This window comes from Chionomys nivalis, chromosome 5, assembly GCF_950005125.1.
Source record: "Chionomys nivalis chromosome 5, mChiNiv1.1, whole genome shotgun sequence".
Classification (NCBI taxonomy): Eukaryota; Metazoa; Chordata; class Mammalia; order Rodentia; family Cricetidae; genus Chionomys; species Chionomys nivalis.
The window spans coordinates 11,469,978-11,493,370 of NC_080090.1; the positions used below are offsets into that span (position 1 = coordinate 11,469,978).

Genomic DNA, 23,393 nt, shown 5'->3' on the forward strand with positions numbered 1-23,393 from the left:
TGAGCTTCCCGAGAGTCGGTGTCCACCATCACAGCTTTACTTTTTTAATATGCTGTGTTTGGTACAAACCAGACTCTGTGCATATAGTTCTGAAAATAAAATGTAACCCTTGTAAGAAACCTTTAAATTATTTTCCAATGGGCGAGCAGTGTGGTTGGGGTAGGGGTGGGGAGGTGGAGGTAAGAGGAGTCTCAGGTGTCAATCTTCAGGCACCACCTCCCTTTGTGTTTTCTGAGGGCCCCTGACTGCTCTGAAGCTCGCCTGACAGGTGAGATTGACTGGCAAAACCCCAAGGAGCTGCCAGTTGCTTTTTTCTCCAGTGCTAGGATTGTGTGTGTCTGTGTGAGTGTGTATGCCTCTCTGTGTCTGTGTATAGGTGTGTGTGTGCGTGTGTGTAGCGTGAATTCCAGTTGATCTTAATAATAAAAACCTGGAGTCAGATATTAGGGCGGGACAGCTGAAAGATCAGAGGAGCAGAGCAGCAGCCACTAGTTCGTTCGTTCGTTCTTTCTTTCTTTTTTCCAAGACAGGCTTTCTCTGTAGCTTTGAAGTCTGTCCTGGAACTAATAGACCAGGCTGGCCTTGAACTCACAGAAATCCACCGGCCTCTGCCTCCCGAGTGCTGGGATTAAAGGTGTGCACCACCACTAGTGGATAAACCACTAGTTCTTACCTCTATGAAATCCTCAGACTGTAAGGGTTCCTATCTCTACAAGTCCTCAGACTGAGTGCTCTGAGCTCCTGTATGCTCCTGCCTTAGATTCCTCTCTCTGCCTGGTCATATCACTCCTGTCTCTACCTACCAAGCACTGGGATCAAAGGTGTGAGCTCTATTTCAATAGCCTGTATTCCAGGGTGGCCTTGAACTCATGAGACCCCTCTGTCTCTGAGTGCTAGGATTAAAGGTGTGAGCCACCACTGCTTGGCCACTATGGCTTAGTTCTGCACTCTGATCCTCAGGAAAGCTTTATTTGTTAAGGCACAAAGTATCACCACACATGAGTGCAGGTGCCCTCAAAGGCCAGAGACTTTGATTCCCCTGGGCTGGAATTCTAAGTGGCTGTGAGCGGCTCCACAGAGTGTCTGGGAGCTGACCTCTGGACCCTTGCGAGAGCAGCATCAGCTGTTAACTGCTCTGTCTAGTTCCATACCCTGCTCTGCAGAACTCAGGTCCATGCTGGCAAGGACAATACTTTGAGCTGTGGCTTTGGCCTGCTCTTTTCCCTTGTGAGCAGAGGAAATGGGTCCCTGCGGTGGGCATTTGGAAGGAAACTTTAAAATATCCATCAAGTTAGTCACAGTGGGGTGGAATGGTCATATCAGCTCATCCTCCTCCCCTATCAGGCACACGGAGGCAGCCCTGTCCCAGCCCTGAGGGTGAGCAGGAGTTTAACAGGGTTCCCTATGACGTAACTCTGCTCATTAGTTCACTAGGAACTGGTATATGTGTGTCTTTCTGTGTGTGTCTGTGTCTCTGTGTATGTGTGTGTCTTTATCTCTCTCTCTCTGTGTGTCTATGTGTGTGTGTGCTTCAAGACAAGGTCTTTTGTGTCCAGGCTGGCTTCAAATTTGTTGTGGTTCTATGAAAGATGGGGTGCTTAGGGAGCAAGGGCAGCCTCCTTCACCTCTCAGGGAAGAGTCAGACTGTCCCTTCAATCGGATGAGCCAAGGGCCAGCCAGACACAGAGAACACTTGGGTATGCTTTAAAAAGTTCAGAGAACTGTTACAATGTGGTTAAAGATTGCTGATTTCTGATGTTGTTTTTGTGTGCAATGAAAATCAGTCTCTAAAAAGGTGCATACAATCAGTCTGCACCGAGAAACACCTTTTAAAAAGGGAAGCCTATCTCCAAGCTCCTTTTGTTCAAGAGTTAACCTACCAAGACTCTCACCCCAAACAAATACCATCTGTTTCTCTTTATCTAAGCCACAGAACATGAGAGAAATTTTATGGTTGCTTTATGATAGGTACCCCCCCCTCATTGTTGTCTCTTCCACAAACAGGTGCATGAGATTGATTGAAGGGTATATTATCCTGTAGAATGGCCCTTTGTGCATTTCCCACCATAAATAGCACAGCTGTAAGGTCTTGCCTTATTCAAATGAACCTAATCAAATGAAGTGGGTAGCCGGCAAGTCAGCCAAGTACGTTCTTCAGGTACTGTGGTTACTTCATCTGTAATAGCACAAAGGACCACTAGACGGAGCTAGTGTTTAAGAAATCACAACTCGAACTGATGCTATCCAATGCGAGAAATCCAGCATTACCTTCAAGCCACAGTTTATGCCAGTCTTGTCCAGCCGTTTTCTGCTTGCAGGAGCCATTGCTTGGGTTTGTGTCCACCTACACAAGTAGATGAAAGATGACATTTATAGTGGCCCAGTTCATCTAGTCACTCCAGTAATGACATGTGATTTGGCACTTTTACCCAGATTTATCTTAGGAGTATTAGAGCTTTGCTTGCACATTTGCGTACGTACCGTGTGTGTACCTGATGCCTGAAGAGGTCAGACGAAGGACTGGAGCTCCAGACGCTTTTGAACGACTGTGAACTAAACCCAGGTCTCTGTAAGAACAGTCAGCGTTCTTCCCTGCGGAGCCCTCTGCAGGCCTCAGAGCAGAACTTTAAAACTCAGCATCCTGTCCTCTGTCTAATCTCTTTAGTGCACGTGCCACAACTGTGAGGGAGTGCTTGGACAGAATTAGCTGTTGAGATTAAGAATCTGAGGCAGGGCGTCTTTGCAATCTACTAAGGTGTTTCAGTACGGTGATGAGATGTCCGAGGTGCAAGGGTCACTAAGAAACCTAGCAGAACGCAGGATGCTGTTAGCAGAGCCTGGAGGTCCTGACTCTGGTCCAAATCAGTGCAAAGGAAGAGTCTCACCCTCGTGTTTCTGAGACTCCCTGTAACCTTTTCGGGGAGTAGGGGGAGGTGAGAGGGGACTTCACCAAGAAAGCTGCTGGCTTGCTCAGCACCCAGCCCCAGGAGCACTCTGAACACACTTCCAGCTTCGCCCAGAGGGTGCCGCTGCAGTCCCAGCCTCGCCCCGCGGCTCCCAGCTGCGGCTGGGTCCCCGCGGGATACGCGCCCGGTAGGGGGCGCCCTGGACCCGCTGGCTCCCTCCGCCCACGGGAGGCGGCCACGGCGCACCGAGCCCGGGGCACTCGAGCGCACAGCCCGGCGGGCCGCAGCGGGGAGGTGCGGAGCGCGGCTAGGGCGGCTGCGGGAGCCAGCCGCCGCCCCTGCGCTCCGGGGCTGCGGGGCGCATGGGGCGCAGGGAACTGGGAACCTTTGCGGGCTGTGCGCCCGGCCGCCTGCTGCGGTGAGACGCGGCACAGGACGCCTCCAGAGCCCGGGCAGTCGGGAGTATGACCATGGCTGGGGGCCGGCGGGGACTGGTGGCCCCGCAGAACACGTTTCTGGAGAACATCGTGCGGCGGTCCAACGGTAAGCGCTGCTTCTGGATTTCGGTTGCCCAGGTGGTTTTTAAATTTTATTTGTTTTTTAAAACGAGAGCGGTGATTTGCAACACCTCCTGTTCGGTGCCGGCAGATGCAGGGGCATCCTGGAGCTCTGCGCATCGGCCTCTCCCGCCCAGGACGGTGGGCAGGGTCGGAGAGGGACTGCTGCGCCCCATCTCTGGAGGAGAGATATCTAGGCGACGCCTTTGGGGCCTTTTCCCGCTCCCTCCCGTTGTCTTCTCCAGGAAAGCCTGGCAGTTGGTGAGCAAAGTCCTGGGAAAAGTGGCCGCAGGCTGGCCATCTTCGAGCATTGCGCTCCTGATGCGCACTGCCCGCCTCCCCGCGGATGCTCCCCGGAGTCCCAAGGTGCCAGGGAAGGCAGAGCCAGCAGCAGAGCTGGGCCACTCAGATCCGGACCCTGTCCGGCTTCGGGGATGTGCCAACTCCACCTTCCATCCCCTAAACAGGAAAGTCTGCCCAGCAGAAACGCGTTGGCAGGGCTGTCTTTTCCATCCTCGCCAACCAGCTAGAGCTGATAGCTCGCGAGGTTCCGATGGTTTTCCTGGACTCAGGTTGGGAAGTAGAGGACACAGGCAGGAGTGAGCTAAGTGGTCCCAGGCCACTGATTTATTTCTTCTCTTTAAAACCTGGTCAGTCTTATCCTCCATCACCTGCAGACTCTCTAGTTTATCCATTATCCAAGAAACCTGAGCATAGCACGAGGTTTCTCTGTCTTTAAGGACAGCACGAAGCGAAGCGGCAGGGAGGAGAAGAGTCCTATGACGGATGGAGAGGGAACACTTCCCAACACCTTTTAACGCAGGGTTTACAGTTTCCTGTGGTTTTAGCCTGAAAGCCTGGAGGCGAAAGTCCTCAGAGCAGGCACCCCAAAGGAGCAATCCAAACCTTTCCCACCTGAGCATATTACCACGCACAGTCCTGGATTAGGGAGTTACTCCATACACCTGTTCACCAGGCTACAGAAGCGCTCCTCGCCAGCTCCGGGGCCTCCTCCCAGAAGCTGGTGACGTTCTCCTGCGGAGAGGCTGTGAGGACCTAAGGCAAGAGCTGGGTTTTGACCATGTAAACATCATGGCGTGGAGCCTTGGAACTCGGCTTGAAAAGGATGAGCTTCCAGCTGGATTCAGTTAGGGATTGAAGGGAAGGGCATCAAAAGTGACCTCTGCCATTTAGACATTCTCTTTCATTAGAAAAGCAATTGGAGTTTATAAGAAAAAGCCTATCCTCTATGATAGCAAATCTTACATGCTCCTTAAGTACTTTCTCGGGAATTACCCCACCTTTATTGTGTGTCCCTTAAAGATAAGAGTACTGACTGGCCGGTACCATTCCTCCAAGGTTTAAAGGGTTGTTTAGAGCAAGGTCACGGTCATTACCTGGGGCCCTGTGCATTAGTGTGTGTGTGTGTGTGTGTGTGTGTGTGTGTGTGTGTGTGATAATTGCTAACCAGGCAGCCACAAGGAACCCTTCTGCCATAAAAATCTGGAAGCAATCATAGCTTAAGTTAGTGTATTATTATGGCTCCATTAACTGACCTGGTATGGACACCATCTTGCAGATTTGGGGACCCCACTGTGAGTGGCATTTAACTTTTGCACAAACACCATGAACATTAATGAGAAGTCTATCTGCTGGAGGGGAAGGGGTGTCCTGTAAGTCAGAGGGGAAACTATGGTGATGTGCTCTGTGGCCTGGAACAGGAAGAGGGTGCTGCAGGCTCTAGCCAGGGCTGCTTGGGTTTATCGGGAGTTAAAACCTCCTACAACCATCCTCCTGGTTAGTCGATGTCGGCGCCGGTCCCCTGTGTGAGTATAGGTAGAAAGTCGATAAAGCAAGCGGCCTGGAGTATTTTTAGCTCTGGCCCTTTCTTTTCTCGGCACCTGGTCCAACAGCTTGATTCCTATCAACTAAAAAGGAGCAACACAGACAAGCCCGAAGCTCTGGGGGGTGGGGTAGGGTGGAGGAGCTGGAAGACATCTTATATACTCTGTTTTCGGGTAAAGAGTGATGACTTGAAATATGGAGTGTACAGTTTTGGGTGATCATTTTCCTAACACTACCCAAATGTGAATGATTGAATACCGTGGATGCTAAGACAGCTCAATATCTACCTGCATTATAGTTTACCTTTGTATATTTACTGTCAGCTGGGAGGTGGTGGGGCATGCCTTTAATCCCAGCGCTTGGGAAGCAGAGGCAGGTGGATATCTGTGAGTTCAAGGCCAGCCTGTCTACCGAGTGAGTTCCAGGACCAGCCAGGGCTACACAGAGAAACCCTATCTTGAAAAACCAACATATATACATATACACACACATATATACATATGTACACACATATATACATACAGATGTACACACACATGTATAGTTTCTTGAAAACCTGGCAATGTATTTGTGGTCATCACAACATTTAAATAGCATTTACCTTTAAATAGCAATGCTCCATAGTCACCTTAGCAGGAATTTTACCCCAGTGTGTAATGAGCAACAAACTGAGTCCTATGCTAAGTGGCCTGCTCACAGTGTCTGGTCGGAGGTGCCTGAAGCTGGTGGTTGCTAGAGGGGGTACTGTGAATCAAAGCCAGGGCCTTGAACTCGCTAGGTAAGCACTGCACCACTGAGCCATACCCAGTCCACATGTAACTTCTTGTGTTTTTTTTTTTTTTTTCTCTGCTTGATGAACCTTGGCTGGAAAATGCTTTGGTCATCTCTAGAAGAATGGCCGAGAGAACGTGCAAAGGGGTTAGAACTGGCTTGGTTTGGATGCCTGGAGGATGTGGTGTTCACAATGTCCCAGAGCTGTAGATGAGACAGAACTTAGCCACCATCTAGTCTGTTCTTCCTCGCCACTGTGTGGATGAGGGTTGTTTGGTAGTTCCTCTACAGTCGGAAGGGCAGGACCCAGGATGTCCCCTCCTTGCTCTCGGGAGTGCACTGTGAAGTGTGCAGCGTGAAACTGCATCCCCGTGTCACCGTTGCTCTCGCCAGAAGCAGAATTCCCAGTGGAGATGAAACAAAATGTTATATCAACAGGAACAGCCACCATGTTGGCCAGCAGCCACACCACCACATCCCGGCAGAACAACAGGGCAGAGAGGAGCCCAGGAACAGTCAAGAAGCTGGGGGCATCTCACCTTTGTAGGGGGGAGGGCTGTTGTATGTGTGTGTGCACCTCAGGGAACCACGGGTCATTTTCATGAGTCTGTGAACCCCAAGATCCAACAGAAGGACATGTTCCCCGTAAAGTCAAGGAGCCAGGAGCTCTTGAGCAGTTCTTAGGAGTAGGAAGCAGACTTTTCAAAATGGGCAGTAAATGGGGGTCCGGGCAGCAGGTCGTAGTAGATTTTCATTCGAAGAAGATTTACTGGACATAATTACCGAACCCTGGGATAGACGGTAACAAGAAACCCTCTTACTCCTAGTGAGTTTGTTGTGTGCCTTTCTCTGCGGACATAGCAGGCCCTATGACTGATCAAAATCTGGAGCCTATTCCAGTCTATGAGTTTAAAGGTGCATGGGCCAGGGGTTAAAAGTGACCCCCAAAGAGCTGAATCGCCAAAGGCCCACCCAGCATGGGTGATCGTGTGAAGACTGCTTACCTCAACCCCACCTCAGTCTTCCCATCTGTGTACTCCGTGTTCATGGGGGCTTGGGACAGAGTGACGGGAAGTGCAGGCTCTGACGCTCTCACACCCCCTTTTATGAGGGGTGATCACACCTGCTCTAACTTCAGGACAGCGATGGCCACGTGGTGCCTGGAGGATAAGTTCTGGAAGGAAGCCACACCCTGGTGAATCTTGATCAAAGTAGCTGCTCCTGTTCTGTGGTGTGACTGGCGCCAGTGACTGCTCAGGCCTCTGGGAATATCAAACATAAAACGCCTTAAAGTCTCTCGGGTTGATTTTGATGGAATATGAATTTTAGGTCTGATCAGTGGCTGTGCTTTGGATTGTCAGCAGTCAGCAGGAGTAATGAAGATGCCTCGCTCCATGTGAGTTCGCTCACGAGTGCGTCCACCATCCTTTGAGATCCTATGGGATAGCACGCAAGACAGCTCAGCAGGGAGAAGAGCTTGTTGGGCTAGCCTGACTGCCTGAACTGGACCACAGGGGAGGGAGAACCAGCTTTTGAAAAATCATTTTCTGACCTCCACATGCACTTTGTGGCACACACACACATATACACACACATACACATGTACACACTCAGATACACACATACAGAGACACACACATATACACACATATACACACTCAGATACACACATACAGAGACACATATGCACACACATACACACTCAGATACACACAGACACACATACAGAGACACACACATACACACTCAGGTACACATAGGGATACAAACACATACAGATACACAGAGACACACAGATATACACACTAAGATATACATAGAGACACAAACAGACACACAGAGACATAGGCACACACATACAGAGACACAGGCACACACACAGACACACAAACACAGATACATACACATACAGATATACAGACACATGCACAGAGACATACACAGAGGCAGATGCACACATGAACAGAAACACAGATATACACACAGACACACACAGGCACACACAACAGACACATAAACACAGACACACACACATAGACACATGCATGGAGACATACACAGAGACAGACACACATAGATACATACCCAGACACACATACACAGATACACACACAGTCATACAAACACAGAGACACACAGGTACATACACAGATACATACAGTCATACAAACCCACAGACACACAGATACATACACACCCTGTTGGCTTTGCTGCTCTTCTGTTTACAGCAGGAAAGTACTCTCTCTTCCACAGCACTTTTTGACGGTTGCTTAAGTCCATAGGCACCTGTTGTCAGAAACTCGCTGAAGCAAATAAGAGATCTGTCTTAGGAAGGTCAGCAAACCGAGGTGCCAGGAATCTCCAAAATATTATTCTAGATGGGCCCATTCTTATCAGAACATTTTTTTTTTTGAGACAGGGTTTCACTATTTAGCTGTGACTGTTCTGGAACTCTCTCTGTATGCTAGGTTGTCTTCGAACTCACAGAGATCCACCTGCCTCTGTCTCCCGAGTGCTGGGATTACAGGCATGTGCCACCACTGCCTGACCAGAACATATGTTTTAATGTTTGAGAACCTATAGCTGACAGTTGTAGGTGCCAGTGAGACTCAGTCCACATCAACAGGAGCAGAATACAGCATGTATTCATGCAGATTTATGTGCGCGTGTAATTTACAGACTAAGTCAGCTGTGTTTGTGTATAGTGTTAAGATGGCTCAGGTTGCTGATATAATTAGTTAGCAAACAGGATGGGCACTGTTGGTAGTGTTATGTCTCCTCATGGACGTGTTGAGCTGTGGCAATATCTGTGAAACAGAAATCAGGCTAAAATATGTGTCGTCTGGGTCTGATTCATGCCTGTTTCTCCGTATGGTCAACGCTCAGGTAACCCTTCAGCTGTCTTCTCTAAAGAGTTAAAACCTTGACTGTAGTGACTGACATTAGCTGGGAGCTAAGAGCCTGAAGTCTTGTGATGTAGCCAAGGCAATAAGGCCTCCCGACTCCATAGCTTTAGTAAGACCCACACGTCTTAAACACCCATCTCAAAGCAGCGTAAGCATTCGGGAAGCACCGTGGGAAACGGAGCCACTGGTTTTCTTCTTCCCCACACCAGGTCTTCACTCCAGCAGGACCTCGCGCCTTGAAGCAATGCTTTTGTTCTTTCCCTCGCAATCTTTAGTTCATGATTTAAAAAACGCATTTAGAATAAGCCTTATTTATTTACCCAAAGGGAACCTTCTCAGGGATGAAAATGTCATCTGTGTGTGTTAGTATTTGATTTGTTCCTCTAAGTGGCCACGTCCGTAGTTGGGGAACATGAGAAGTGGACTCTTGGGATCTCATTTCTGACAGTCTTCTGGGCTCCTCTTTCAGTCTTTCATCCTCTCCAGAACATTCCTCCCACTGGGTGTCCACCATCCGGGACACACAAACTGTTTTTAAGCAATTGTCACTGAGAAGTACTGTTCTTGCCCGCCCTTCTCCCCTGCTCCCCCTCCTCTTCCAATGCTGCTGCTTGATCTTGCTTGACAAAGTCTCACCATGTATCCCAGGCTGGCCTTGAACTCGTGACCCTCCAACTTCAGCATTCCCTCCATTCCCCAGGGTTGGGGTTATTGGTATGCACTGGTATGTCCAGCTTAAATCCTGCTCTCAGCTCTTCCCCTCATCCATAGCTTGTCCTGTGGACTCAAGCAGACCCAGCCCACTGGTACGTGTATATTCATTTGAAAAGTTTTTATTCTTAAGTATTTTTTTTCCAGATAGGGTTTCTCTGTGTAGCTCTGGCTGTTCTGGAACTCACTCCATAGACCAGGCTGGCCTTGAACTCATGAAGATCCATCTGCTCCTGCCTCCCAAGTGCTGGGATTAAAGGTGTGCACCACCACTGCCTGGCTTATTCTTAAGGATTTTAAAAGTGGTTTAATATAGTAATTGAAATGTACACAGAGCAACTTTGTATAGCTTGTCACCATTTCTTTGCAGAGTCCTGTGCCATCATCACCTTTGTGGGGAGACAGATCATCTGGCAGTGATCCACAGACTCTGAGTCTTTCTGACCCAGCTCTTCTCCCATAGTAACCCCCCCGCCCCCGCCCAGCCTTCCCGACCCTGACTTCCTGCCCTCTTCCACAGGGAGCTGTCTTCTGATTTTATAGCTGCTTTTTCTTACTTTCCCTCAAGTTTCACCACCTTCGATCTGCCTTCTGAGGAGGGCAGCTTGGTCCCTCTGTGTTGGGGGTGTGAGATGCATGGGCCTCTGAATGCATCTTCTCTGGTCAGCTGTGGCTCCCTTGGGGGTTGCCTGTCCTGTCCGGTCTCTTTCCTTGCTGCCTGACGCTTCATGGTGTGGCCACATTTTATGTGCCTGTTCTGATGCTGAGGGTCATGTGGGTTTCCAGTTTGGGGCTTTCATTCTTGCACCTGCCTTTGGGACACGTGACATGTGTTTCTCTTGGGGATATACCCCGGGTGTGTACGCTTCACTGTGGTGGACGCTGCCAGACAGTTGTGTGAAGAGTTTGCTTCAGTTCAGACCCTCTGGCCCCTGTGGTGGATGAGGACCCCACTGCTCCAAGCCTATAGTGTTTGGTTTTCTCTCTGTCCTTTGCTCAACCAATCTAGTAACAAATGTCTGGGGTCATCTGGGGCTATTTTCCTAGTGAGCGTGTGGCCAAAGTGAAATGAAAACAAAGCTTGTTCTCGTCCTGTGGGACGCTCAGGCATGGAGGGATTTTAAACATTCTCATGTGTGTGCGTCCTCATGCGGCCGTGAGGGACCTGGAGATGTCACCCTAAAGGTTATATGCAAAAGGCACAGGCAAGGCTTGTGGTGTTTGCTTGGCTTTGTTTTGATTTTGTTTTTAGTATGTGTGTTTAGGACATTCATTTTCTTGTACTGAGAAAGCATGAAACTCAGGGGACAGAGATTATGTAAGAGCTTGAGCAGAGGGGTGAAGGAACTGGGGAGCGACATTCATTTACCCACTTCCTCTTTGAGGACATTTATCATCTTCGTAGAGTTGGCTTTAAGGTCATTTTCCTGTGCTTCAGCTGTGCTGGACTGTTCAGGGCTTGCTGTAGTGGGACAGCTTGGCTCTGGTGGGGACATGTTGCCTGGCCTGTTACTGATTGTGTTTTTGTGCTGGCGTCTAGGCATCTGGGTTTGGGCGATTATGACTCTTTCCTGAGAGAAATGGTAAGAAGTGACTGACAGGAGAGGTCAGGCTCAGTGGAGGACTCAAAAGCAAAGGAGTGGCTGGGGAGGGACAGGTTCAGTAAAGCAATTGTCACACAAACAAGGGGACCTGACTTCAACCCCCAGCACCAGCATAAAAGCCTGGCACGGTGGTGCTTGCAGTCCACTGACAGGGAGATGATGAATGTAGGGGAACCCTGGGTCTTGCTGGCCAGCTAGTGAGCTCTAGGTTCAGTGAAAGAGTCTGTCAGAGAGAGGGGGGGGGAGAGGGAGGGGGAGGGGGAGGGGAAGGGGAGGAAGAGAGAGAGGGAGAGAGAGACAGACAGAGAGAGAATGAACACACGCTAACATTGACCTCTGGCCTCTATAGGTACACACACACACACACACACACACACACACACCATTTGCATATACATACAGAAAATAATCAGAAGGGAATTAAAATGTAAAGGCTGGCTTGTGACTCGGGGTCGTAACTGGTGAACCTCTCGTGAGCTGGGTTCTGTGCCTGGGAATTCCAGCAGGAAGAAACGTTTGTGCCTCTGGGCCTCACTGAAGAAGCCTCAATGAAGCTCAGCATGAAGAACCTTCCCGAGGTCTAGGAGATGGTTCTGCAGACTCAGCACTTACTGTGTCTTTCCTCACCGCACATCTCACCCAGGAGGACTCTGACTTTCATAACTACGTCTGTTCAGTGCGGTTGGATGTGGGATGTCCAGATCATGTCAAGTCACTAATAAAAAGATAGCAGAATGTGGGAAGATTTTTTCCTAAAATCTTCCTGCCTCTGGCCCGTCGCTGCCCAACCTCTGGGGTGCTCATACCCTGGTGTGATTCTTCAATGCACCTTAGATCTGGAGTTTGCCACTCTGGTTGTTGTCTGTGCTAATAGAGAGCTGTCTATCCAGCCTCTCGCCGGGTGCTCACGGCCCCTGCTGTAGCAATCAGATGTGTATATTAATGACAGGCCACTTAAAGTCCTTCTGACTGGGTGTCATTGAATAATGCTGCTCGTCAGTCTTCTTACTCAGGGGGCAGCGCTTCTCATTAGCCCCATGTTGCACAGGACAGATGTTCTGAAGTGCATGGAGCCAGTCCTACTATCATCGATGTAACTAGTAAGCGAGAGGCACCCCCACAGCTGTATGGCTCTGCAGTGCCGCCAGGGTTTCTTTGTTTTGTTTCTGGACAGGGTCTTGTTACACAGGCCACCATGTCACTGACTAGCCAGTGCAGGTGCTTCTGCAGGAAGAGAAGGGCCTCTGTTTCCTCTTTCCACGAAGCCTGGTTGTTCTTGGTGTGCAGGGGTCAGTGCTGGAAAGATAGAAGATACTAGCACACTTCACTCAAGTCCATGGCTTAACTTTATTTTGTATTAAGAGTTACTTAGAAAAATACATCTTAGACCAGAACTTCACTTCTCAACCGTGACAAAGAAGATGTGGTTAATTTGAGTGATAAGACTGCATTTAGTCAGCGGTGCAGACACTTGCATTTACACTTACTTGTGTGTACGTGTGTGTGTGTGTGTGTGTGAGCATGCGCTCGCATGTGGAGGTCAGAGGACAGCTTTTGAGAGTCAGTTCTCTAATTTTACCTTGTAGGACCCAGGATCAAATCCAGGCTAGCCTTGGTGGAAAATGCCTTTACCGGCGGAGCCAGCTCGCCTGCATGGGTGGTTGTAATTTTAGGTTTTTATTTTACTTTGTCTTCCTTGTAGCTTCATTGAGACTGAACAGATTAGAGTCATGTGTAGCCATCCTGAAGGCTCAGGGTTTCTATAGGGGCCAGGGACCTGCGTACGTTCTGTTTGGATTGATAGGTCCACTGTCTTTTGTCTTCCCAGCCTGTTCTGTGTCTTGGGAGACGGGCTGTGTGGATCACAGCTGCTGGCTTCATCTTACCGGTGTTCCACGTGAGATAGGAGGTACCTGGTGATCCTCTGAGCTTTTCCCTGCCAATGCACAGAGGATGACTATTCCCTAGTTAATGATTCCATCCGTGCATCCATGGCGTCCTGGCTGTCCCTCCAGGAGCTCTCCGTGCACAGATGTACACAGGGTGCAACTGTGCACTTTTCTTCCCCACTCTGGTTTGTCAACTTCGTCCCAGTGTTCGAAAGCTGCTGTGGTGGGCACGTTTACACTCGGGAGTAGGCAAAGGCTGAAACCACTTTCCCCTCCTGAGAGTCACCTTGCTGATGTTTTTCCTCCCCATCTCAGTCCTCGCTCCTTTATGACATGTTTCTTAAGGAGCTGAGCGGCTCAGTGTTCTGGGTGGGACTGGTCCGGGGAACCAGTGACTTGTTCCACGGCTGAGTCGGTTTCTCAGCCTTTGTATGACCTAGTGTGTGCTGTGTGGGCAAGTTTGCCGAGAGATGTGCCTTTAAGCGCATCTCAACATGCAAACATACAAACACTAGGGTGTTTGGCCCAATGAAGGCTCCATGTATAGGCTTGATGAAGGACATTCACGTTCTTTTCTATATTTTACCAGTTTTATAATCTCACATGTCAAAGGAGAGCACAAGTGGAGGGTTTATTACAGTCACCAGATGCTGCCTAGCATGAATTATAGTCACCTGAGCAATTGTTAGTTATTGTCTAGACTGTGGACCAATAGTCTTTCTTAGCTGTGCGCCGAAGGCTTGATAGGCATCTTTGATCTTCCTTACAAGTCTGTTCTGTGGGAGCTGCCATTATTCCCATTTTACAAGCGCAGAGACTCAAGTTTGAAGAGATGACCTCAATTAATGTGGGTTCATTTCAGGCAGTAGAATCTTTAGAGGCTGAAGAAGCGAAATCTCCCATCTCATATCCTACTAAGTGTGAGGGTTAGTTCCAACTGCCAACTTGACACATCCTAGACTCATCTGGGAAGAGGGTCTCAATGATGACTGCCTGGATTAGGTTGGTCTTTGGGCATGTCTGTGGTAGATATCTCTATTGTTGAGGTAAGGTGATCCAGCCTGAAAGTGGGCAGCATTATTCTCTGGGTTTGGATCTTGCACTGTGCAAGAGAAAGCTAGCTGAGCACCAAGTGTGTATGTTTCCATTTCTCTCTGCTCTTGTGGGTGTGAGGTGCCCAGCTGTTTCTGCCTCCTGCTGCTGTGACTCCCCTGCTGTGATGGACTGTACCCCTAGGGTGTGTTACCACAGCAACAGAGATGAAGCCAGAAACTTGGGGGATGGGGCCCAGCTTTCTGTGCTTCTGTGAAGCCTCCTGGCAGCTCTGATGGGTGTGACATTTGGGAGCCCTGCTTTAGAGACAACTCCCCCTCTTCACGGGTGAGGTAAACGCTTGACTCCCGGGCACGTGTGGATGGAGAAGTGTGTGCGTTGGGATGAGAACTTCCTCTGCTGACTTTCAGTCAGTGTCTTAAGTCCTCCTCTCTCTCAGTACTGCGAGCTTCTCCTCTGACCTACCCATTAACCTTTGCTGGCTGTCCCTGGAATGTCATACCTGACTCTCTCTGTCACTCAACACTCTCCGTTCCTTCACCTTGAAGACTCGAGGGTCCTGTATGCAGGATGCTCCCTTTTTATATTTTTTCTAGCTTTTTGGTCATCCTTTGAAAATGAAGAGATTGGTGTGTCTGCCATTTTGAAATGGTAGCACGCTTTTTCTAGGAAGAGAAGGTCCTAGGTTCTGGTCTCCTGTCTGGTCCTTTCTCAGACAGCTGAACACCTGGGTGTTCACCCATGCTCCACTAATAGCTTTTCTCCTTGTCTTTGCATTGAATGTCTCTTGGCAGCCATCCCTTCCCGGTCACTTGTCACAGTGATGCCTGCTCCCTTTGTGCCTCCCTGAGGAACAGAGAAGAGGTGATCACTTTCCTGCTCATCACAGAGGGTCATGGCTCACACCCCTGCAACATAAGCAATAGTTGCAAGAGAAAAGCACAACTGATTTATTAATGTGCGTGTGTACACGACGTGAGATTCGAAGAAAGGACCAGATGGTAGGAACCAAATAGTCTCTTTATGGGGAGGGCAGTGTGGGAGAGGCCTGTTGGCAATTTCAGAGGGGATATATATCTATCTATCTCTATCTATCTATCTATCTATCTATCTATCTATCTATCTATCTATCTAGTGTTTTTTTTTTTTAATCTGTGTGGGCACACACGCATGCCACGGACTATCTATGGAGGTCAGCTGTGGGAGCGCATTTTTTCCTTCTGCCGTCTGCACCCTAGGACTCTTCCACAGGTCGTCAGACCTGGTGACAAGCGTCTTTGCACTGATCGTCTTGCTGGCTCTGTAATAACTTAAGGGGTAATAAATGAGTTTCAGAGAAAATGAGTATGTCCAGAGACCAGTGGCCTGAGAAGCAGTTCCCCTGGCCTCTAGGTACAGTTTGGTTTTTAATCTCCTCCTCTGTGATGTTTAATCTTCCTTGGCTAATGAAATTCTAGTAAGAAGATTTGAAGGCAATTGTGTTCCCTGTTCTGAGGTCCAGTCTCCAGGCATAGAAGGCATTTGTTACTGGAGAAAGTCTCTTCTTGCTCCGTGGATGAGAAAGAATCAACAAAGATTACCTGGGGTAGGTGACTAGGGAGGGTCAGAGGTGCCTTGATTCTGAGGCTTTCTCAGGTTCACACCCAGGGTGCCTCCTCTGGGGCATCACTCCCAGCCTTCCTTTCTGTCCTCAGTCTCCCCAGGGCCCTCTCCAAACGTCTTGATTCATGGCTAGGTCTCACTTTGGGAACGTGCTCTATAGGTCTACTGGGTGCTCTTGTATCCACGGTTGGCCTGTCCCCACACCTCAGACCCTTGTCCCTCATCTTCTCTCTCTCTCCCCTCTTCTCCTTCCATCTGCCTCCTGTCTCTGCCTCTCACCAGCTGTGCCCGCTGCCTCTCCATGCTGTCTGTTGGGCTCCCTGCCTGCTGATTTGCCCCCATCCCTCTCTCTGTGGTGGTGTCCGTCTGTCCCTGTTTGCTGTCTGTGATGTGGCCCATGTGTCTATCTGTCCTCTGCCCCCTCCGGTGCCCCAGTCTCTGCTCCTCTGAACCATGAGTTGCCCATCACCCTCTGCTCACCAGCACGGATATGGTCAACCAAGTCTGTTCAGCTCAGAGGTCACTCAGACAAACATCTCACTTTCTGTTCTCGGAAGAAAATCTAGTCGGACTAGCCCTCGTAATGACTTGTTTGGGATTTGGAGTTACATGATATGCAGAAGTGGGCAGAGGAGGCTAGATGGGCAAGCTGATCGTAGCTGTCAAATGTACAGTATGTGCACTATGCTTCCGCCAGGCCTGGGACGAGACACACGCTCAAAGCCTTCTTATTAATCTGAGCTTCTCTGCAACTCCTCTGCCCACTCGGCTGCAAGGCCATGCCCCACTAAGAACTTCAAGTGACATAGTAGAGAACTAGCTTTAGGATGTTTTTCTGATACCATTGGATATATGCGTGGTGTACATATGTGTGTGCATGTTTTAATGTATGTGGGAACATATATATGAGAATGCTTGTGTATGTGAAAGTCTGAAATCAGGGATCATCCTTGATTATTCTTCTGCCTTATTCATTGAGACAGAGTCTTTCAATCAAACCCAGAGCTCACTGATATGGCCAGTCTTGACACCCAACTTGTGTTGGGGAACCCTCTTCCTTCATCTGTCAAGGCTAGGATTACACGTGATCACTATACCCACCTGACATTTTATGTGGGTTCTGGGGATCTAAATCCATCCTCATCCCTGAGTGGCAATCACTTTAACCACTGTTGCACTCAGGGTTTCTATTGCTGTAAAAATATGCCAGAACCAAAAGCAGCATGGGGAGGAAAGGGTTTATTTCATTATCTAGGAAAAGTCAGTACAGGAGCCTGAGGCAGGAACCCGGAGGCAAGAACCTGGAGGCAGGAACCTGGAGGCAGGAACCTGGAGGCAGGAACCTGGAGGCAGGAACTGAAACAAGGACCATAGCGATGCTGCTCACTGGCTTGGCCCTTGTGACTTGCTCAGGTGCTTTCAGAACTCAGGACCACTTGCCCACGGGCAGTACCACCCACAATGGGCCAAGCCCTCACATAGCAACTGTTAGTTAGGAAGATGCCTCACAGACTTTCCTGAGGCTGGTCTGGTAGGTATAGCATGAATAATAAAAACCCAGAGACAGATGTTGGGGTTCAAGCTGAAGATCAGAAAAGCAAAGCAGCCAGCCACTAGAGAGTTCTTACCTCAACCAAGGCTTAGACAAACAGGGGCAGACTGCTGACTGCAATGCTTTGGACCAAACCTCCTACTGCACACTGAGCTCTTGTCTCCCCTTGCCTTAGATTCCTCTCTCTGCCCAGTGCTATCACTCCTGTCCCTAACTCCCTAGTGCTGGGTTTAAAGGCATCTGACTTCCGAGTGCTGGGATCACCTTTGTGTGAGCTCTATTTCTCTTTTTAGACAGGTTCAATCTTGAGTAGCCCAGGGCAGCTTTGAGTCCTGGGATTAAAGGTGCGAGTCATCACTCCCTAATCTTTGTGCCTTAGCTCTGCACTCTGATCTTCAGGCAAGCTTTATTTGTTAAAACACAAATAAAATATCACTGTAGGTAGGGACATTTCTCAGTTGAGGTTCCCTCTTCCCAGATGACTCTAGGTTGGGTCAAGTTGACAAAACCCTAAACAGCATAGCCAGCGGGGCATCTCCTTAGCCTCTACTTATTAATATATACATTTTAAGATTTATTTTAAAAAATTAATTATGTGTGTGTGGATATGTGCACATGCACACAGATGTTTGTGGGGGCCAGAAGGTGTTGGATGCCCCACAACTTGAATTCCAGGTGGTTGTCAGTTGCCCAGTGTGGGATCTGGGAACAGAACTTGGGTCCTCTGTAAGAGCAGCACACACCTTTAACATCTAAGCCATCTTTCCAGGCCCAGTTTTATCCAGACATTCGTGTATTAAGAGATCTCTGGTTATAAATATGAGAATGATTTTTGATTCATTAATCCATTGAGCTGCTTTTAGACAACTGACCCCATAAACGAATGCTTCTTAGTATTTGTTCATTTGGGCAGGGGCTCATCTCTATTATTAATCTAGCTTATTAAATATCCTCTAGTAATAGAACACGGCTGTGCCTTCCCTTCCGCTCTGCTTGTGAGGCAGAGTCATTTGTTGTTAATGTTTTTTTATTTGGTGCTGGATGAAGAATATGCCTTTGAAACTGTGTGCTTTGGGTACCTGCTCAGTAAACGGAGTGCTTGAGTTTGCTTTGGAAATTGAAAGCTCTCTCCGCGCTGTAATTTATGGACTTAATAAAAACGTGTTTCTGTTGAGTATTAAAATCATAGGCGAAGCAAATAGTGATTGAATCTCTTGGGTGTTTGGTTTATTTTTTCTGAAGATTGGGCCCATGGCAATTTAGAAGAACCATATTCATGTGGTTTTATTGTTGGAAACATGAGAGCAATGTGTGACTTTTTCTTATACTAAAGGCTTTTGATGTTTGACTTAGACAGGAGGGCTTAGCTTCAGCATTTCCATCCCACCTGTGTATTCTCCCAAATATCACCAAATTTTAACCAATTTTTTCCTTCTTCCTTCCCTCCCTTCCTTTCTTTCCCTTCTTTCCTCCTTCCTTCCACCCTCCCTCCCTCTCTCCCTTCCTCCTTTCCTTCATTTCTCTACTTTCCTCCTCCCTCCCTCCCTCCCTCCCTCCCTCCCTCCCTCCCTCCCTCCCTCCCTCCCTCCCTCCCTCCTTCCCTTCCTTTTTTTCTCCCTTCCTTTCTTATTTCCTTCCTTCCGGGGGCAGGAAGATGCTGGTTAAGAGCATTTGCTGCCCTTGCAGAGGACCGGGTTCCATTCTCAGCACTCACATGGTAGCCCACAACTCTTTGTAACTCCAGTTCAGGGCATTCAATGATTTCCTCTGACCTCGGGGGGCACCAGTCACGCATGCGCTACAATACATGCATACTTGTAAGCAAAACATTCATATGCATACAATAAAAATTAATCAAAAATATTAAGAAAGTAAAGTCAGATGTGATTTGTAGCTGTAATCCAGGTGCTGGGATAGAGTGGGTGAATCAGGGGGATTTGATTTCTGTGAATTCAAGTCTAGTCTGAACTTCACGGGGACACAGTGAGTTCCAAGCCAGTCTATACTTCAGAGCAGTAGAGAGATGGAGAGCAGCCTGGGTTATATAGAATGAGACCCTGTTTCAAAAACGCAAACAAAATCAAAACAAAAAGTAATTCCTGATATGGGCTTTATGTAGGTTCAAGAAAACGAAGCCATTATTTTCTGCTCTTTGTCTAGGCGTTATTATGTAATTCTTGCTCTTGTCATTTATTGCAATCACTATGTTTCTGTTATTTCATTGTTCTTAGAGAAAGACATTTTTCTCCGCACACCAATGTCCTGTGTGATCTAGAGCCCTGTGGAGTGTCAGGGAGATGTGTTCCTTTCCACGCGGGGCTCTGAGTTGTTGGACATGTACTGTGCAATAGTTACCATCCTTTAATCCCCAGCGTTGGCAGGAAACGATGAACCTGCACAAACCACGTGCCGAATGTGGCTTTTATCTGCGTAATTGCCCGCACCGAGTCACTTCTTGTACCATGCTTTACTGAGTCTCTCCTTTGTTATTTGTGGTAATTACAATGAAAAGCAATTTTCTAATAATTCTCTTTAGAATGTCTCTGTGTTATGCTTTATGGGCAAATGGTAGGTTTGGGAGGAGTGTGAGGATCCTTCCTGCTGCAGAATGGCTGGGCTCAGGCCCCTTGGCTGAAGAGACTCCGTGATTGGGGGGGGGGAGCCTTTCCAGTAAACCATTGCTTTTGGAGATGGTTGGGCTTTGTCAGTGAACTGGAGGGGAGCTGAGGGTGGAGGAATATTGAAAGGAGGAAACCTCCCATTTAGTTGGGTGCAGTCTTGTCGGGCAGTAGACCCTCACAGAGGAGAAAGGTATGGGAGGAAGCAGCATGATCGGGCTAATTTTCCTGTGTGTCTGCCCATTTTAGTACTCTGGGGAGGCGCCGTAAGCCCCCACCACCCACAGAGAGGCGACTGCATCAGTATCAAGAGTGCATTTCTTTTCTTTTTTGTTTCAAGAGAGGGTCTTTCTATGTAGACCAGGCTGGCTTTGAACCGTCAATCTTCCTGCCTCAGCCTCCTTGGATATTTGAATTACACTATAAACTGTTGTGTTCAGCAAGGGTGGATTTCTTGACTAGACTTTGTTGATTCCCAAGAACACATTTAGGCATCTTCAGGGTGCACACACTGGCCACCAGCGTACAGTGATCTTGTACTTTTGAATTCTTAGACTTGTGATTAACTGCCCCTCACACCTCACTCCAGTCTGAGCAATTCCGCGGAGCAGAAGCAGTGTGGAGTGTGGTTCACCCAAACACATTCCTTTAAAAGGTTTCTCTATCTCAGTAGAGGCAGGCAGTAGGGAGGTGACTTTCTGGGTGGCGGCTGCTGGTAGCCTTGTGCAGATGGGTGGCTTAGAGGGTGCAGTCACCATAGGACTTGTTCTCTGTGCTGACATAGGGATTAGAGTCAGATCTGTGGCTTCCAGCTAATTCAGGGTCTCTTCTCTTTCCCAGTTCCACAGAGGGAAAGGAGCTCCCCACAAGGCTTGAGGGAATGCAACCAAAATTAGAATCTAACTTGTTATCTGTGTTGTTCTTTTGAGTAGATCTGAGGGAGGGGCAAGGTTGATTGACAAGCTGTCTTCTTTTGAAGCTTTTACTTTAAAATATGATTTTAGTTGAAATAGAATTACATTACTCCCCCAACCCCCGCTTTCCTTCGTCCAACCTCTTCCAGCTATCCTTCCTTCCTTGAGCCCCTCCCACGTCCCCTCTCAACTTGATAATTTTTTTCTTTATTGTTGTTATGTGCAAATTGATGTATGTATGTGTACATGTATGCATGTATGTGTGTGTCTGCACAACTATATGTAAATACAATCTACTGAGTCTATTTTTGCTGGTAGTGTGCATACGGTTTCCAGACTGATTACTCTGCACTGGACAGCCAATAAGGGGTTGTCCTCGTCCCTGGGAGAGGCTAATTCTCCTTCTAGCAGTCATTATTGCCTGTAGTTCTTTGTTTATGGGTGAGACCCTTGAAGATTTCCCTTCCACACTAGAGCATCTTTTGACATTGCTATTGTTCCAGTCTTGTTTTCGTAACCATTTCTAGGAGAGACGTTCACAGCAGGCTTCCTGGTGTTCCGGCTCTTACAGCTTTCCATTCCGTCTTCTCGGTTGTTTCCTGAGCCGTGGATGCAGGGACGATGGCAGAGATGTAGCCACGGGAGCTGGGCTCCCACAAACTCCTGTTCCCTGCCTTCTGTCCTGTTGAGGTTTTCTGTGGTGGTCTCCATTGGCTGTAAAGAGAGGCTTCTTTGATGAGGTGTGGAGGCTACAATTATCTGTGGGCATGAGGGTAAGATGTAGAATCTGGTTGGGGATTATGCTTGTCTAGCAAAGTGACAGTAGTGGATTCTCTTCTAAGAGCCAAGACCTCACCAGCCCAGGAACTGGCTAGGTTTCCAGCGTCAGGCATGATTTCTCTCCTGCTGTGTGGACCTGAAGTCCAATGAGAGCTACTGGCTCCACTTCCACCTGAGTGCCACTCCCTGCACTGTGACACATGACTTTAGAGGAGTGAATTCCATTCTGACTTTTTATACCCATAAGCTTATTTTTATTCTTTCCTTCCCCCATACTCTCACTGATAGCCTCCTTCCCCACAAGACGTCCCTGTCTGCTTGCTTCTCATGTATTTCATCACTCCCTTTACTTCCTCCTCCTCATTTGAAATCACTTTCTTCCTTTGCATTGTCTCCTTTCTACCTTCAACACACACACCCCACACACACCACACATATGCACCACACATCCACACACACACCACACACACACAGCACACATCCACAAACACACCACACACACCACATACACACCACACACACCACATACACACACCACACATCCACAAACACACCATACATCCACACACACACCACACACACACCACACATCCACAAACACACCATACATCCATACACACCACACACACCACATACACACACCACACATCCACAAACACACCATACATCCATACACACCACACACACCACATACACACACCACACATCCACAAACACACCATACATCCATACACACCACACACACACACCACACATCCACAAACACACCATACATCCATACACACCACACACACACACCAAATATCCACAAACACACCACATATCCAAACACACCCCACACATACCACACATATCCACCATACATCCACACTACACACACACCACACATCCACACACACAATATATATTAATATAGATAATAGCTAAATATAGAATCAACGTTTGAAAGAAAGCATGCATTATTTGACTTTCCACATCTGGCATATTCAGTGTAACATAATGATCTTTAGTTCCATCCACCTTTCTACAAATGTCATGATTTAATTTTTATTTACGACTGCATAAAGTTCCTTACTCATTTCTTTACCCATTCATCTTTGACAGGCATCAAGGCGGGGTCCTTCTCTTGGCTATTGTGAATAGTGCAGCCTGTGCAGGTCAGAGCACAGCTTGCAGGGATTGCTGCTGTCCTTCTCCCATGTGGTTCCTAGAGTTTGAACCCAGCTATCAGGATTGGCAACAAGCACCGTTACCTGTGAGCCATCTTGCCCACCTTCAAAACCATTTTGATTTGCATTTTGGGAGTGTGGCTTTTATTCCTTAGTTTTCTGCTAGCTTTTAACATTGAGTAGATTCCTTGGTTCCTTGGGTAGTCAGGACTTTGTCTTGCTAGACAGCCCCTGATTTAGCATCTCCAGTGGAGCAACTGGACTTCTTACGTGACTGCTTAGGGCTCTCAAGACTGCAGAAGCAGAAATTCTGCAAAACTAAACACTGAGATATAGGACAGAGCTTGGAACAGCACCAACTTTACTGCGGAGGAGGCGTGTGCTAGACTCAACAGAGTCCAGGGGAGGAGTACACCATGATGGTACATAAGAATGCAGCCATCAGCACCAGCAGCATCACCTCAGCGACATAACACGAGGATGCAGACATCAGCACCACCAGTGCATCTCAGCATA

The 23,393-nt window shown here is 48.2% G+C and overlaps 1 protein-coding gene across 2 annotated transcripts in view; it reads left to right on the forward strand.

Annotated features, from left to right (window-relative positions):
- The first annotated feature begins 3,184 nt into the window (after positions 1-3,184).
- Positions 3,185-23,393, forward strand: part of Kcnh1 (potassium voltage-gated channel subfamily H member 1) — a 294,537-nt gene continuing 274,328 nt past the window's right edge. For both annotated transcript variants that reach the window (XM_057770318.1, XM_057770319.1), the window contains exon 1: positions 3,185-3,449. In XM_057770318.1, the coding sequence (XP_057626301.1) occupies positions 3,371-3,449 (79 nt within the window). In that variant the 5' untranslated portion in view covers positions 3,185-3,370. The remainder of the gene's footprint in view (positions 3,450-23,393) is intronic.